This window comes from Xenopus tropicalis, chromosome 7 (assembly GCF_000004195.4).
Source record: "Xenopus tropicalis strain Nigerian chromosome 7, UCB_Xtro_10.0, whole genome shotgun sequence".
Classification (NCBI taxonomy): domain Eukaryota; kingdom Metazoa; phylum Chordata; class Amphibia; order Anura; family Pipidae; genus Xenopus; species Xenopus tropicalis.
This window is the reverse complement of record NC_030683.2, coordinates 122,289,076-122,305,214: the sequence shown is the minus strand read 5'-3', so window position 1 is coordinate 122,305,214 and position 16,139 is coordinate 122,289,076. Positions and strand designations below refer to the sequence as shown.

General features: G+C 44.7%; 1 protein-coding gene across 1 annotated transcript in view; it reads right to left on the bottom strand.

Annotated features, from left to right (window-relative positions):
- Positions 1 to 16,139, bottom strand: part of iglon5 (IgLON family member 5) — a 282,486-nt gene that overhangs the window by 10,185 nt on the left and 256,162 nt on the right. The window contains exons 4-7 of the mRNA XM_002938206.5: positions 13,775 to 13,894; positions 6,722 to 6,853; positions 3,361 to 3,481; positions 2,229 to 2,383 (exon numbers count right to left, since the gene is read on the bottom strand). Of these exons, the coding sequence (XP_002938252.1) occupies positions 2,229 to 2,383; positions 3,361 to 3,481; positions 6,722 to 6,853; positions 13,775 to 13,894 (528 nt within the window). The remainder of the gene's footprint in view (positions 1 to 2,228; positions 2,384 to 3,360; positions 3,482 to 6,721; positions 6,854 to 13,774; positions 13,895 to 16,139) is intronic.

Here is a 16,139-nt window from a genome sequence, read left to right as displayed (position 1 = left end):
GATAATAGCCTCTGGGAAGGGACTGGGGCTGTGGGATAGCAGGTATAGTAGGGAGAGATGGTGCCTATAGTAGCAGTGGGGGATAATAGCCTCTGGGAAGGGACTGGGGCTGTGGGATAGCAGGTATAGTAGGGAGAGATGGTGCCTATAGTAGCAGTGGGGGGATAATAGCCTCTGGGAAGGGACTGGGGCTGTGGGATAGCAGGTATAGTAGGGAGAGATGGTGCCTATAGTAGCAGTGGGGGGATAATAGCCTCTGGGAAGGGACTGGGGCTGTGGGATAGCAGGTATAGTAGGGAGAGATGGTGCCTATAGTAGCAGTGGGGGGATAATAGCCTCTGGGAAGGGACTGGGGCTGTGGGATAGCAGGTATAGTAGGGAGAGATGGTACCTATAGTAGCAGTGGGGGGGATAATAGCCTCTGGGAAGGGACTGGGGCTGTGGGATAGCAGGTATAGTAGGGAGAGATGGTGCCTATAGTAGCAGTGGGGGGATAATAGCCTCTGGGAAGGGACTGGGACTGTGGGACATATCCAGTAATCTGCACCCTATTGCACTGCTAAATACATATAATAACAATAACTTAAGTCTATTTGGCCTGTCCCATAAAATACAGAGACACAGAGTGGAAGCTGACGATAAAGCTGCACATATGGAAGCTTTGTTTGTTTGTTTCTAGTTTCTGGGCCAAGGGAAAAAGAAATAAATATAAAAGAGCGTGGGGAATATGTAGGAATGAAGAATAAAAAGTCCTCTGAATCAGACATCAATCTGCCGAGTGTAAACAGCTTAGAAGCAAATCCCCGAGCGCAATGGAATTAGAATATTCGTCAGGTTCTGTCAAAGTCTTTTAAAGGAAAACTAAGCCCAAATATTCCTATTTGAAAATGTGAGTAAATTAGTAGTAAGCGTTTAAGAACTGCACCCATGTTGCCCACCCTAGGTACATAAGCTAAAGTCAGAGATCTCCAGTTTAGCCCCAAGAGCTAGCCCTTATAGTTTTGTTGCCAAGGGCAATACTAACTGGTTCGGTGTCCTGCATGCCCGGGTACCTTCAGGGAAAATAATGTGATTTCCAGACTAGGTGGGCAGTCCTTTGTTACCCTCTCTGGGTGCCCTCAGTAACGTGTGGCCTTCTGGCTAATTTGCTCCCCACTCCCTCTCCTTTTAACCTGGTTTAAAGGGGAACTAAACCCTGCTGCACAGCGCTGCTCAACCAAACGTTACTCAGCTGTTGCCGGACTACAAATCTCAGAATAATGTAACATATAATGAAGGGTGAGGCATGCTGGGAGCTGTAGTCCAGCAACATCAGGGTTGTATTCTTAAAGCAATATTGCCCAATAAAACTTTCCCCCAAATCCCCATTAAAATGCAAGAAATCCCCCAATGAGAATCCCAGCTGATGTGAGTAAATCCGGCTCCCTGTTCTCTGTTCCTGCAATTGGAGTTGGGAGCAATAAGCACAGTTTCCCAGCACTGAACAAGTCTGTCCCTTTATCCCCATGTCTGATTCCTGTGCCATATAATGACGGGAAAAATGCCATCATTATCTCTATATGTAAGGTACCAGCAAGGGGCCTGACACAGTGCTGGGAATCAGCATTCTCATTGGTCACTTGCATCTATATTTATGTTTTCCAACAACTTCTATAGCAAAACTAGGGGGCGCAGTGGGACAGCGTTATGGTTGGGTTTACAACCCCTTTAAAGGTAACCCACTGCTAGTAGGGTTAAGAAGTAGTTCTGGGGTGTAGTGGGTAGACAGCCCCAGGGCAGGTTGTGGGTCAGCGGGTCGAGGCTGAATGATGGGCCACGTGAGGACCCCTAGCTTGGGTTGAATCATTTCTCATTTGCCCCTGAATTTTAATCCGAGCCTCATTTATAAAGCAGCCACACAGGCCAGTTGCTCTGCTATGACATCATTCAGGTGGCAATGACATCACTGCAAGGCACCGTCATGTCACTATTCTGTTTTTAAAATACATTGTAGACATCCATAAACCTGCCTTTTTTTGCCCAAACAGTGTTCAACCCTCCTCTGTCTCTCTTTAAACTCCCAGCACCCTCAGCCAGACAGATCGGATTGTCGTGTTGTTGCAAAAAGAAAAAAAAAAAGAAGAAACCTGTTGAGAAATGAGCGCTGCCCGCCCGTGCATAGGAACCAGACAGCAGGGCTGAGTGACTAACAAAATAAAGACAATAAAAGCAAAAATGCCATTACTTACTGAGCAGTCGCAAGCTGCTGTTAAATGAGCCAAGTTTATTGGATGCCAAGCAAGTGTAATTCCCATAATGCCTTGAGGTGACATTTGAAAACACGATCACCGACCAACTGCTTTCAGTCTTAATGCTCAGTCCCTCCGTCCCGGAGATCAGCCGGCTAAGGGAAAGCAAAAAAAATAAACGTAAATACATATTTAAAGGGAACATCGACTCGCGGGGGGTAAAAATCTCCTTTGTTTGTCTATTAGGCAGATTAGAAGGCTTGATGGCCCACGGAACGAGTTAGTAGCCCACAAAAGATCTCTGCTACCGTGGCCAGCTAACTGCTCCGAAGTGCCTTTCCACCGGCAAGAATGGGAGTCATGGATGGAAAGGCCTTCATATCGCTTTGGCTTTCCGAAGTTGCACAAAGTTGCCTGCAGGTGGAAACACTGAGCGACTTTGGAAAGCCGAAGTGATCCGGTAGCCTTTCCACTGGCAACTCCTATTGCTGGAAAGGCACTTTGGAGCGGTTAGTGGCCCCGGGTAGCAGAGATCTATCGTGGGTAACTAACTCGTTCCATGGGCCATCAGCCTTAGGGCTCAAATTCACTCAAATTTGTGCCTACGGGGTAAACTTTTTGGCATCCTATCAAATAAGTCTAAATATAAATACCCGTTTTTGGTAAGTAGTATGGTTCCCCTTTAATTTTGGGAATAATATGGCAAGGTTCAGAGCAGTAACCCACATCAACCAATCAATTATTAGCTATATTAGATGTGTCTACTCTCTGATGTTATTTAGATGACTTCATCAACATGGCTGGCATTATCAAAACCGAGTCTCTATTAGGTTCAACAGACCAAGTCTCAAAATTGGTCAAACAATCATAGTAACATAGTAAGTTAGGTTGAAAAAAGACACATGTCCATCATGTTCAACCATAATGCCTATATATAACCTGCCTAACTGCTAGTTGCTCCAGAGGAAGGCAAAAAACCCCATCTGAAGCCTCTCTAACTTGACCCAATCATTGGATCTGCAACTGTTTCACAGTAGGGGATCCCTGAACAAGGAAAGGTTCTGCAAAGCAAAAAGTCTTTATAACTATGGAAAACATGGCGGCCGCTGGGAATGGGGAGCTTTGCACTTACCGTTTCTCGTCCTTGTACCACTCAAACTCAGCGGGAGGCACGGCCATTGCTTTGCAGCGCAGCGTTGCGGGTCTGCCTACCGGCGACTGGGCGTTCTTCACGTCTGTGATGTAGGGTGGATCTAAGGAGATGGGTTAGCAGGGAGAGGAAAGGTTAATGGGGGGAGGGTCTGGATATATAGAAATATGTACCATGAAATAGAACATGATCTTAGTTGTACCTGCCCTCACCAGTCACATGCTTTATTACATTTACCTCTCCAAACAGCTTGGGGCTTATTTAATAGAGACTATAAGTCATGCTAAACTAGCAAAGTGCAGATGTCCTCCATGTTGTCTCCACAATGAGCTACATTTTTGGCTCAATATGCTGTTTCTTACTTCAACCCATGTTGTATCCTACCAATGTCATATCCTGCCATAACTCATGCTGTGTCCTGCACCAACACCAACTGTTTCCTACCCCAACCCATGCCGTCTCCTACCCCAACCCATGCCATATGCATGTCATATTCTAACAGATGCTGTGCCCTACCCCAACCCACTCATGTCCTGTTCCAACCCACTCGTGTCCTACCCCAACTGTGTCCTGCCCCAACTGTGTCCTACCCCAACTGTGTCCTGCCCCAACTGTGTCCTACCCCAACTGTGTCCTGCCCCAACCTATGCCATGTCCGACTCCAACCCACTCATGTCCTACCCCAATTGTGTCCTGCCCCAATCCATGCCATGTCCTACTCCAACCCACTCGTGTCCTACCCCAACTGTGTACTGCCCCAATCCATGTGGTGTCCTATTCCAACCAACTCCTGTCCTACCCCAACTGTGTCCTGCCCCAATCCATGCCATGTCCTACTCCAACCCACTCGTGTCCTACCCCAACTGTGTCCTGCCCCAATCCATGCCTTGTCCTACTCCAACCCACTCGTGTCCTACCCCAACTGTGTCCTGCCCCAATCCATCCCATGTCCTACTCCAACCCACTCATGTCCTACCCCAATTGTGTCCTGCCCCAATCCATGCCATGTCCTACTCCAACCAACTCCTGTCCTACCCCAACTGTGTCCTGCCCCAATCCATGCCATGTCCTACTCCAACCAACTCCTGTCCTACCCCAACTGTGTCCTGCCCCAATCCATGCCATGTCCTACTCCAACCCACTCATGTCCTACCCCAACTGTGTCCTGCCCCAATCCATGTGGTGTCCTATTCCAACCAACTCCTGTCCTACCCCAACTGTGTCCTGCCCCAATCCATGCCATGTCCTACTCCAACCCACTCGTGTCCTACCCCAACTGTGTCCTGCCCCAATCCATGCCTTGTCCTACTCCAACCCACTCGTGTCCTACCCCAACTGTGTCCTGCCCCAATCCATGTGGTGTCCTATTCCAACCAACTCCTGTCCTACCACAACTGTGTCCTGCCCCAATTCATGCCATGTCCTACTCCAACCCACTTGTGTCCTGCCCCAACTGTGTCCTGCCCCAATCCATGCCATGTCCTACTCCAACCCACTCGTGTCCTACCCCAACTGTGTCCTGCCCCAATCCATGTGGTGTCCTACTCCAACCCACTCGTGTCCTACCCCAACTGTGTCCTGCCACAATCCATGCCATGTCCTACTCCAACCCACTCGTTTCCTACCCCAACTGTGTCCTGCCCCAATCCATGCCATGTCCTACTCCAACCCACTCGTATCCTACTCCAAATGTGTCCTGCCCCAACTTATGCCATGTCCTACTCCAACCCACTTGTGTCTTACCCCAACTGTGTCCTGCTCCAACCCATGCCATGTCCTATGCCAATCCCATGCTGGGCCCAACCCCAACCCATGCCATGTCCTACCCCCAATCCATGCAGTGTCCTCCCCCAACTAATGCAGTGTCCTGCCCCAACCCATTCCCATGTCATGTTCTACTTTAACCCATGTTGTATCCTACCCCAACTGCTCTGCCCTACCCCAACTGTGTCCCACTCCATCCCATGCCATGTCCTACCCCAATCAAGGGGCTAAGAATCATTGAGCTTGTCAAGTGGATGCTATTAGGAATTTAGTGCACCAACATTGTGCCAGGTGCAAATAGGAAGTATAAGGCTCTGTGCCACACACAGTGTCCCATTGTGTCTTATTCACATTAATTGTTGGATTCTGATTGGAGGATTCTAAATGGCGTTGCTGACTGGGAGAGCTTGTAAAAGTTTAATCAAATTTACAGACCTGATATAGCTGGACTACAGCTCCCAGCATGCCTAAACCCTTGATAATATGTTAATGCATGATGGGATAAAGTTTGGTTGAACAGTGTTTAGTTCCCCTTTATTAATATCTCCTTCCCTTTATGCATTTTATCTTTCTACCAATCTCTCTTTATTTAGCTTGTTTTCTTTCCGTCCCACAATGCACCAGTGTCGGCGCGCCGCGGCAGAATTCTCTCACTTTCAAGGCCTTCACCAAGTCTAACACAATGAGCCGCTCCGACGAGGCCCTGCACGCTGCATGACATGTCTTTCATTATAATATTAATAAATGTCAGCTTTCCCGCCTAAGGCAAGCGGTTTCATATTTTGTTATTAGTGCGCCGTGCAGGAATACAGAAATATTTCGCTGCTGTTCACTTTGCATTTATTATAATTACTAAAGTCTCCCCTGTGGTAGGCGTAATACATCTGAAACAAATGTTACAATTTCCTAAATGAAAATGCTCCGATCATGTCCCGCCAGGATTACTGTAACTTCTGCCGCTAACTGGATTGTGCAACTCCAATCCCTCGGAAGGGCCTGCGCCTCTTGTGCGTATTCTTTTAATATCTTCTGCTCGGTGGGATTTGTTTGGCTCTTATTGCTTCTTTGTTTCTGAAATAGCTGTGTGCCGCTGCTCCTGCCTATCTCATATAGCAGAAATGCTTCAGGTTATTACCAGCCCCCCCAAAATTTTGACTAAAAGAGACAGTAGATAGAGGACTGTTCCTGCTGAATTGTGCTTAGTACAGGGGAATCCCTATGTGCCATAGTTTTATGGTATCTCTCTGTACAGGCTATGAGCAAACTTAGGGGGCTGTTCCTGCTGAAATGTGCTTAGTACAGGGGAATCCCTATGTGCCATAGTTTTATGGTATCTCTCTGTACAGGCTATGAGCAAACTTAGGGGGCTGTTCCTGCTGAATTGTGCTTAGTACAGGGGAATCCCTATGTGCCATAGTTTTATGGTATCTCTCTGTACAGGCTATGGGCAAACTTAGGGGGCTGTTGCTGCTGAATTGTGCTTAGTACAGGGGAATCCCTATGTGCCATAGTTTTATGGTATCTCTCTGTACAGGCTATGAGCAAATGAATAAATGTATAACCCTTAATGGAAACTCACAGTTGACAGTGATCTGCACCTTCTTGGTGTCAGGGACGGACACTCCATTGGAGGTGACGCACTCGTAGTCCCCCGCCTGCTGCCGGTTTATCTCAGTGATCTCCAAGAGCTCGCCTTCACTGGAGAAGCCCTCTGTGGGGGAAAGGCGGGAGGGAAAGGATTGGGGGTTGGAAAGGAACGAGGGATAGCGGGGAGGAATGAGACACAAACACACACTTACAACACAAGAAACACAATATGAAAGTTATCACTACGGGCAGCGACCTGGAACATCAAGTCCCAATGCAGAGATCACATATCCCTGGCAGAGGCCGGCCCTGGGAGCAGAGCAAAATATTCCTATTATTATTATATTACAAGTCTTACTGCCAGTGGAATCCATAATAGAAGAATCTGCTGGATAAAGTTTGGTGATTGGTCGGTATGGGTAACTGGGACAGTTATTGACTAAAGCCAACTGCTTCCTGCTCGTTAGGAATGATGTTCAGGGTACCGTGTCCCTGCCCTGGTACACTAACTATAACTATAACTAACTATAACTAAGTATAACTATAACTATACTGGGTGACAGCAGAAGAGAGGTCCATGGTCTGATGACCCTGTACATGAGGATTATCTCACAACTCAGACTTTGGGGATCCAGCAACTGTAGATGTGATTGGGTATTTGCAACTGTCCAAACTGTAAGTGGAAATCAGAATCCTTGCTAAAGCACTAGGGGGTCAGGATAATGTTTTTAAAGCTTAGCAATACAATCCTATCCTACTTTTCAGCCACATCAGTACCAGGAGAGTCCTATCTAACAAGCTCTCCAAGATTCCTTACCATCACTTCCTACCATTATGGTGGGTACCCAGCTAAGGGAAAATGCTCTGAAACTATACTACATAGCCAAAAGTATATGGACACCTCCAGTTACTGGAATTGGTTACTTAAGCCATAGCCATCATGGCCAACACAGGGGCCACTAGGTCATACAATGACAATTGTGACACGTTGTGTTTCCTACTTTGCTTGGGGAAAGTCCTTTCATTTTTTGAAGCACAAAGTGAGGTCCATACAGAAGGGGTTTGCATAGATGGGAGTGGAAGAACCCACAGAGCCTCAACCCAACTGAACTTTTGTGGAATGAGTTGGAACCCTGACAATGAACCAAGCCTGACCCCCACTATATCAGTGCCTAACTTCTTATGTATGAATTAAAGCAAATCCCACCAACAATCTTCTAACATCTAGTGGAAACCTTCTTAGAAGAGTAAAGGCTGTTATAACAGCATGGGGGGGACCAAATTCAAAATAAATACTCTTGGTTTGGGAAGAGATGGGTTTGGGAAGAGATGCTGGACAGGCAGGGGTCCACATACTTTTGGCCATGTAGTGTACGTCTGTGTACCTGCCCCGGTATACTAACTGGGTGACAGAAGAAGAGAGGTCCATGGTCTGATGACCCTGTACATGAAGATTATCTGGCAACTCAGATTCAGCTCTGTCCTTAGAACAAAATCATACGGTGGGTGCTCCACTCAACAACCAATGGCCATTTAACTTGATCACTGATAAATGGTCATAAATGGATGAAGGTCAGAGCGTGAGTGTCCAAGAGCTCAGTCATCTCTCCACTGCAAGGGATATCCAACTATGCCCCAGGAATATCCTAATCATCACTTGGTCATCCAAGATCAGTGTTCCCCAACCTTTCTTATTCAAGAGCCACAATCAAATGTAAAAAGACTTGGGGAGCAACACAAGCATCATAAAAGTTCATGGAGGAGCCAAATAAGGGCTGTGATTGGCTATTAGGCAGCCTCTATGCACCTTACAGGGGGCTTTATTTGGTAGGAAATCTTGTTTTTATTCAACCAAAACTTGCCCCCAAGTCAGGAATTCAAAAATAACTCCCTGGTTTGGGGGCACTGAGAGCAACACCCAAGGGGTTGGGGAGCAACATGTTCCCCCCAAGCCACTGGTTGGGGATCCCTGTCTAAGATGATTAAACTGGCATAAACCATTCCTTTCTAAGGGGGGTAATGGTAGATTCTTTAGCGGATTCTTTAGAAAAGTCCGACGTTTAAGAACCGACCTCGTCTCAAATCCACGAAATAATAAATGTCATATCGTAAAATAGAATTGTGAATAATTATGCAAAGCCCGTTGTAAACTATCAAGAGGGAAAGATTTGCTGTTGGTGCCCTTTGATAAGTACATCTCATAATGATTTAAAACGTTTCATAGAAAAATCAATGGAATAACGTGAAATGCTTTTTTTTTCTAGACGGCGTTTGAGCACTGGGTGGCAGTAGAAGGTCCTGTTGCCTGGAGAAAATGAGGACATCAAACTGGCTTAGAAATTCTTAGCATCTCAGAGCTCCGAGAAACAAAAATACTCTCCCAAATTCCAGGTATCGGTGCCCCCTACGGTCAGATGAGCTTTTCCCAGAGTGCTAGTTCTTTCTATAATGGAGACATACGTTTAATCATAATGCTCTGCCGTTTCTTTAAAGGGCAACTACCTAAACTGCAGGACGATCCAATATCTGATAATGCAGTATCAATATAATCATTTTTAATGTCTATATAACTTAGTTTGTCCTTTTTGAATAGTTATCCGCGTTGCTATAAGTTGCTATAAGCCATTGCGCTCTGAAATCAGCAATTTTAAGAGCAGAAGCCCTTACAAGTAAAAATGGCAGCCTCCATGATCAAAATATTTCCCCAAATATCTTTATTTCTACTATACTCCTAAAACTTTTAGACATAACTTTGTCCTTTTTGAATAGTTATCCGCGTTGCTATAAGTTTCTATAAGCCATTGTACTCCAATATCAGCAATTTTAAGAGCAGAAGCACTTACAAGTAAAAATGGCAGCCTCCATGATCAAAATATTCCCCCAAATATCTTTAGTTCTACTATACTCCTAAAACTTTTAGACATAACTTTGACCTTTTTGAATAGTTATCCGCGTTGCTATAAGTTGCTATAAGCCATTGTGCTCCGAAATCAGCAATTTTAAGAGCAGAAGCCCTTACAAGGAAAAATGGCAGCCTCCATGATCAAAATATTCCCCCAAATATCTTTATTTCTACCATATTCCTAAAACTTTTAGACATAACTTTGTCAATGTTACCGATGTCAATCTATTAGGAAGCAATTCGTACGTAGGGTTTAGTATCGCTTTAAATGATTATACGCTGCCTATTGAAATACAAGGCTGTGAGTCGCCTAAATTATTTATGTGGAACCTTTCAGGAATCCACAAGGGCTCCTCTAATCATAAGGTGCTGAGTAATTTCACAATTTTGCTGGGGTATTCGTTCTGCAGGCAGTTTTTAATATAACTAATATACTAGTTTAATATATATATATATATAGAGAGAGAGAGTTGCTCCCAAGAGCGGCAAACACGCAGTCAGCTGACCAAGTATAAATGGGGCCTGTCACCAAAAATATGTTAAACATACACAGTCAATAGTGAAGCCTTTGAAGATCCCTATTAGCTTGACAGCGACGGCGCATCTCCTTATTATTACATCTCCACTCCGCCGTTTCCCCCCATCAGTACGGGATACAGATTCTACATACGTGAGCTGTCACGGGGACATGTGAATGTCAAAAAGGAAAACCGCTTTCCTAATCTGCTTAAAGATCAGCACATGTAGAGGAACGAGATGCCGAGCGCTGTCAAGGTGGGCTGAACGTTTCCATTAAGGATCTGCTCGTATGAAAGGAATAAGATAAATAGGCGCTTCACCGCTTTAGGTTTGCCTTTAAAAGTGACAAGTCTTTCAACGTTTAGCAGCTGGGATGGAAATCTCTTGGAGTAAAGTGGATGTGATTGGGTATTTGCAACTGTCCAAGCTGTAAGTGGAAATCAGAATCCTTGCTAAAGCACTAGGGGGTCAGGATAATGGCTTTAAAGCTTAGGAATACTATCCTATCCTACTTTTCAGCCACATCAGTCCTACCTAACAAGCTCAACAGATTCCTTCCTACCATTATGGTGGGTACCCAGCTAAGGGAAAATGCTCTAAAACTATACTACATAGCCACAAGTATATGGACACTTCCAGTAACTGGAATTGGTTGCTTAAGCCATAGCCATCATGGCCGACACAGGGGCTACTATGTCATACAATGACAATTGTGACACTTTGTGTTTCCTACTTTGTTCGGGGATGGTCTTTCACTTTTTGAAGCACAAAGTGAGGTCCATACAGAATGGGGTTGCTTAGATGGAAGTGGAAGAACCCACAGAGCTTCAACCCAACTGAACTTTTGTGGAATGAGTCGGAACCCTGACAACGACAACATCAGTACCGGGAGAGTCCTACCTAACAAGATCTCCAAGATTCCTTACCATCACATTCTACCATTATGGGGGGTACCCAGCTAAGGGAAAATGCTCTGAAACTATACTACATAGCCAAAAGTATATGGACACTTCCAGTTACTGGAATTGGTTACTTAAGCCATAGCCATCATGGCCAACACAGGGGCTACTAGGTCATACAATGACAATTGTGACACGTTGTGTTTCCTACTTTGTTCGGGGATGGTCTTTCACTTTTTGAAGCACAAAGTGAGGTCCATACAAAATGGGGTTGTTTAGATGGAAGTGGAAGAACCCACAGAGCCTCAACCCAACTGAATTTTTGTGGAATGAGTGGAAACCCTGACAACGAACCAAGCCTGACCCCCAATATCAGTGCCTAACTTCTTATGTACCTTTTCAGCCACATCAGTACCGGGAGAGTCCTACCTAACAAGCTCTCCAAGACTCCCTACCATCACTTCCTACCATTATGGTGGGTACCCAGCTAACGGAAAATGCTCTGGCACTCATTGGTAAGGCCACTATCAATCACTGCTGACCAATACTGGTTCAGTACATTGAGCCTTCAAAGTGTTTTATAAAATCTCTGGTGCAATATATGATGGGGCAAATAGGTAGGGGACTACAGGCAAGCATTATACCTTTAAGGGATACGTTATACAACACACCCAGATTCTAGGATTGTTCTACGTCCCACAAAGGGAACTGTTAGCAGCCGAGGGTGGCACGGCCCAACCAGATAGACAGAGAAACATTAATCACAGAGTCTGTTTAAAGGGCAATAATCTGCACCGTCAGCTTTTACAGTGGATTTATTTAATTAGTCATATTGTGCTATAATTTATTTTCTTCCCCGTTAAAGTAATTGGAACTAAGAGCAACTTGGAACTTGGAAGAGCCGGTAAATATAATGGGCGCTAGTTATAATCTATCTTCACTGACACGCCAAGTGTGCCTTATGGGTTTGGTCTCCTAGGTTTGGGACATTAATACAGGACTGACCAATAAAAATGAACAAAAATCACTCGTTTCCATGTATGGGGCCAAAACTGAATGGTTTCTTTCTATTTTTTCCAGTTGATCAAGAGACGTTTACCCCCTTGAAATGTTATGGTGTTGGTGGTGGCTTGACTGACTAAGACCAGTTTGTGTGGACTTTGACAGACTATCCTATCCGTTTGTCCAGTTAAGAATGGAATCTGCCAATGGACCGTACTGTGTTGTATCAGAACCTTCTGCAGTTCCGGTTGTTGGTCTATTTGTCGAGCCATTACATAAAAACAAAGGAGAATTACTACTTTATGGAGCTGCTTGTAAACAAAGCTGTTGTGATCTTTGGGCCATCGACTCTTTTTGCCCCCAGAGCACAAGTTCAGCACTAGAGGGAAATTTCTTATTTTTTTAACCATTGGCGGAGCTGCCATTTTGGATACCTTGGGCAGTGCATAGGCCAGTTTAGGGAACACAGAGACGTTACTATGCCAGTAGCATTGGGAAGGTTCTTGCCTGCTCCCTAGGAGTGTCTGGAATCACCAGACGTTGGGCTCCATTTGGGGCTTCCCTGTGTTTAAGAGCAACAGGGAAATACATTAAGATTCAGCCCGGCGCTGCACTCTCCTATTGAAAAGCACATTTATTAAACATGAACTGGCGCGAGGCTTATTATTATCAAGTACATTGTATGCAAAAAATATATAGGAAAAATCTCTTCATTTGCGCTTCAATTTTCTGGCCAACTCTCCCATTTTGCTGGCGTCCTTCTGGCTCCATACATCAAAGTCAGTGGCCTGCAATGATGTATAAGTTTAATGCATTGCACTAATACATCAAGAGCACGATGGCTGGCTGATAATGTATGAATATAATGCATCACGCCGCTTCTGTCTGCCTCCTGATGTATGTGCCCCGCACCCTTCTGCCTCTGCTCTTGTTTCCTCTTACTACCCCCACATCCATTACCGCGCCGGCATTTTATACTTAATTCACCCGGGGTACACACAGTGGCCAATACAACTAAGACATTTATAGAATCCTGTACTAACCCAATATCCAGTCCATATAGACACAACATTCTGTTTAAACCAGCAGCTCTCAACCTGTGGGTCGGGTCCCCTTTGGGGGTCGAATGACCCTTTCACAGGGGACACCTAAGACCATCAAAAAACACATATTTCCGATGGTCTTAGGAATAATTTTATAGTTGGGGGTCACCACAACATGAGGAACTGTATTAGGAAGGTTGAGAACCACTGGTTTAAACCCAATAGGCTGCATCTAGCAGACATAGCATTGTGCAGAAACCCATTATATTATACCCCAGTGGCACCTTACACCTACCCCGGTACAATGTCAACGTCAGGCAACAAATAGACCCAAACAAATGAAGTCCATGGAAGTTTCAAAGAGAAAACAACAGGTCTGTATCCATGGAGCAGTGGTAACTTTTTGATATTTCAGTACTTTGGGACGTAGGTAAAAACACTTGGGCCCTAGTACAAACCATGACCTTCTTCTTATATCTCTTTAAACTCTTAATTTCCTTGTGATCCTTCCTCCTTCTACCACCGAATATACCTCATCTCCTGCAGGTAGTAACTCACCCAATTCTCATGCAACCATGGTACCTTTGACCTGTTGGGTACTGAGTGTGGCTACAACATCTTTACCCCCTGTAGCCCTGCTGCTGTCTATAATGGAACCCAATAGTGGCTCCCCATCTTACCTGATAGCTGCTGCCAGGTTATGGTTGGTTCAGGTTTCCCCACGGCCAAGCACTGGAGATTCACGTTGCTGCCTTCATTAACGGTTACACTAGATGAGATGTTGACTATTTTCGCTGGAACTGAAAAATATAAAGAGAGAGGGAGAACATATTTACTATATATAATAAGTTGCTGAAAACACAATTTAGATGAATCTTTAGTTCAGAACCAGTTGCGCCTTTGGAGCCCAAACACACACCCTCTAAAAACCAAGTTATCACGAGTGCCTGCTCAGACAGGCTTTATTTTACCCCAAAAGAAGATCAAAATCTATAATTGTTGAGTATAACATCTCTGTACCCCTGTAACAGGAGCTTGAACCTAGAGTGAAACACTGACCCCATTGCTCTAACCTTAGAAGCCAACACCTTCAGGGGGTCCACACTAGGGTCTGCCCTTTTTCTAATTAACAACAGCCATTCACTGTTTTAAAATTCCTAAATCAATTAAAAAATTCCATCCTCCTTATAGCTTTCTGTAACCCAAACAGGATTTAATAATTAAATGGAACCAGATAATGAAATAACCTTTTAGGACCAAGTGATCATAGAAATATCCTGCATAAGTCCCCGTTTGCTGGGGACAGACCCCATTTGAAGAACTTGGTCCCTGGAGTATATATATACCCCTAACTAACTTTGTCTCAAAAAGTCTCCATGTAGTGAGTTCTGCTGGGAGTAGAGGAGATGTTTCTTTGTAAAAAAAACAATATGGGAATAATATGTACCATGTTAGTCCTGGAAAAGAAAGAAAGAACAATTCACCCTTTCTGACTTTGTTGGGGACCAATGTGTTTACCCTCAAGTTAGGAGGGTTTGGGCCACGAATGTGTGCCTCAGATGCCGGACTGGGGGGACAATTGTGTGTATGTATGTGTGTATATCTTTATTTATAAAGTGCTACTTATGTACACAGCGCTGTACAGTAGAATACATTAATACAAATGGGGGGTTATTAAGATAATAATAGATAAATACAAAGTATAACAATAATTACAGATAAATACAAGGTACAGTTACAATAAGTTAAGAGTCTAAAGGTCCCCATACACGGGCCAATTCTACCTGCCGATATGGGTCCCTTAGACTGATTCGGCAGCTAATCGGCCCATGTATGGGCACTACCGACGGGCCTGCCCAACCAATATCTGGCCTGAAATTGGGCAGATCTCGATCGGGCAGGTTAGAATCGGACGGATCAGGGACCACATTGGCTCATTGATGCGGTCCCCGGACTGACTTTGCCTATAACCGTCATTATAATTCGCCTGGATTCTCCCAATATCGCCCACCCGTAGGTGGGGATATTGGGAGAAGATCCACTCGCTTGGTGACATCACCAAGTGAGCGGATCTAAAGGTGTATATTAGTGATCCCCAACCAGTGGCTCAGGGCAACATGTTGCTCCCCAACCCCTTGGATGTTGCTCTCAGTTCCCCCAAACCAGGGAGTTATTTTTGAATTCCTGACTTGGGGGCAAGTTTTGGTTGAATAAAAACAAGATTTCCTACCAAATAAAGCCCCTGTAAGCTGATAGGGTGCATAGAGGCTGCCTAATAGCCAATCACAGCCCTTATTTGGCTCCTCCATGAACTTTTATGGTGCTTGAGTTGCTCCCCAAGTCTTTTTACATTTGACTGTGGCTCATGAGTAAGAAAGGTTGGGGACCCCTGGTGTATGGGGACCTTAAGACACAAGAGGATGGAGGATATTTGACAATAGGTTAAATATCATGCATGGCCCTTCCCCTTTTGTGATGTAATAGTGCTGACCCCTCCCTTGTGCTGAGTCATTAGTGGTGAGTATGATCACGTGCTGGTTGGGTGGGTGTTGGGAAGTAGCGCATTTGGGCTGGGATAGGGTTAAAAGATTTCTGATTTGCTGATGACTACTGGAGAAATAGGCACAATGCTATTGTAATTTTTGAGATAAAAAAAAATATCTGGGTACGGCCTTGAACAGATGCGGTTGAAAAAAATGTATACAATTTTATATGGTCAGAGCGCTACATGCCCTCCTCCCTGTGCCCCCAGATTTCCCTTTGGAATATTGGCAATCTTACAGTATAACGTTATGGGAGTCCTGGACTCATTGAAGTAAAGGAAACATCACATTCTTATGGGAGAATATACAGTATTTACACCAATGTTACACAAAGAGGCTTCCACTTTGTTTCCCCCACAATAAAAACAAAAATAAAACCACAGTAGAACAAATCCGCCCACTTGCTCCGTTATCCCCGGCTCTTATGTATGGTCTTATGTATGTAAAATTAAGATTGAAATATTCATACTTGATACGAGGCCAATTTACAGCCAGAGCCCTG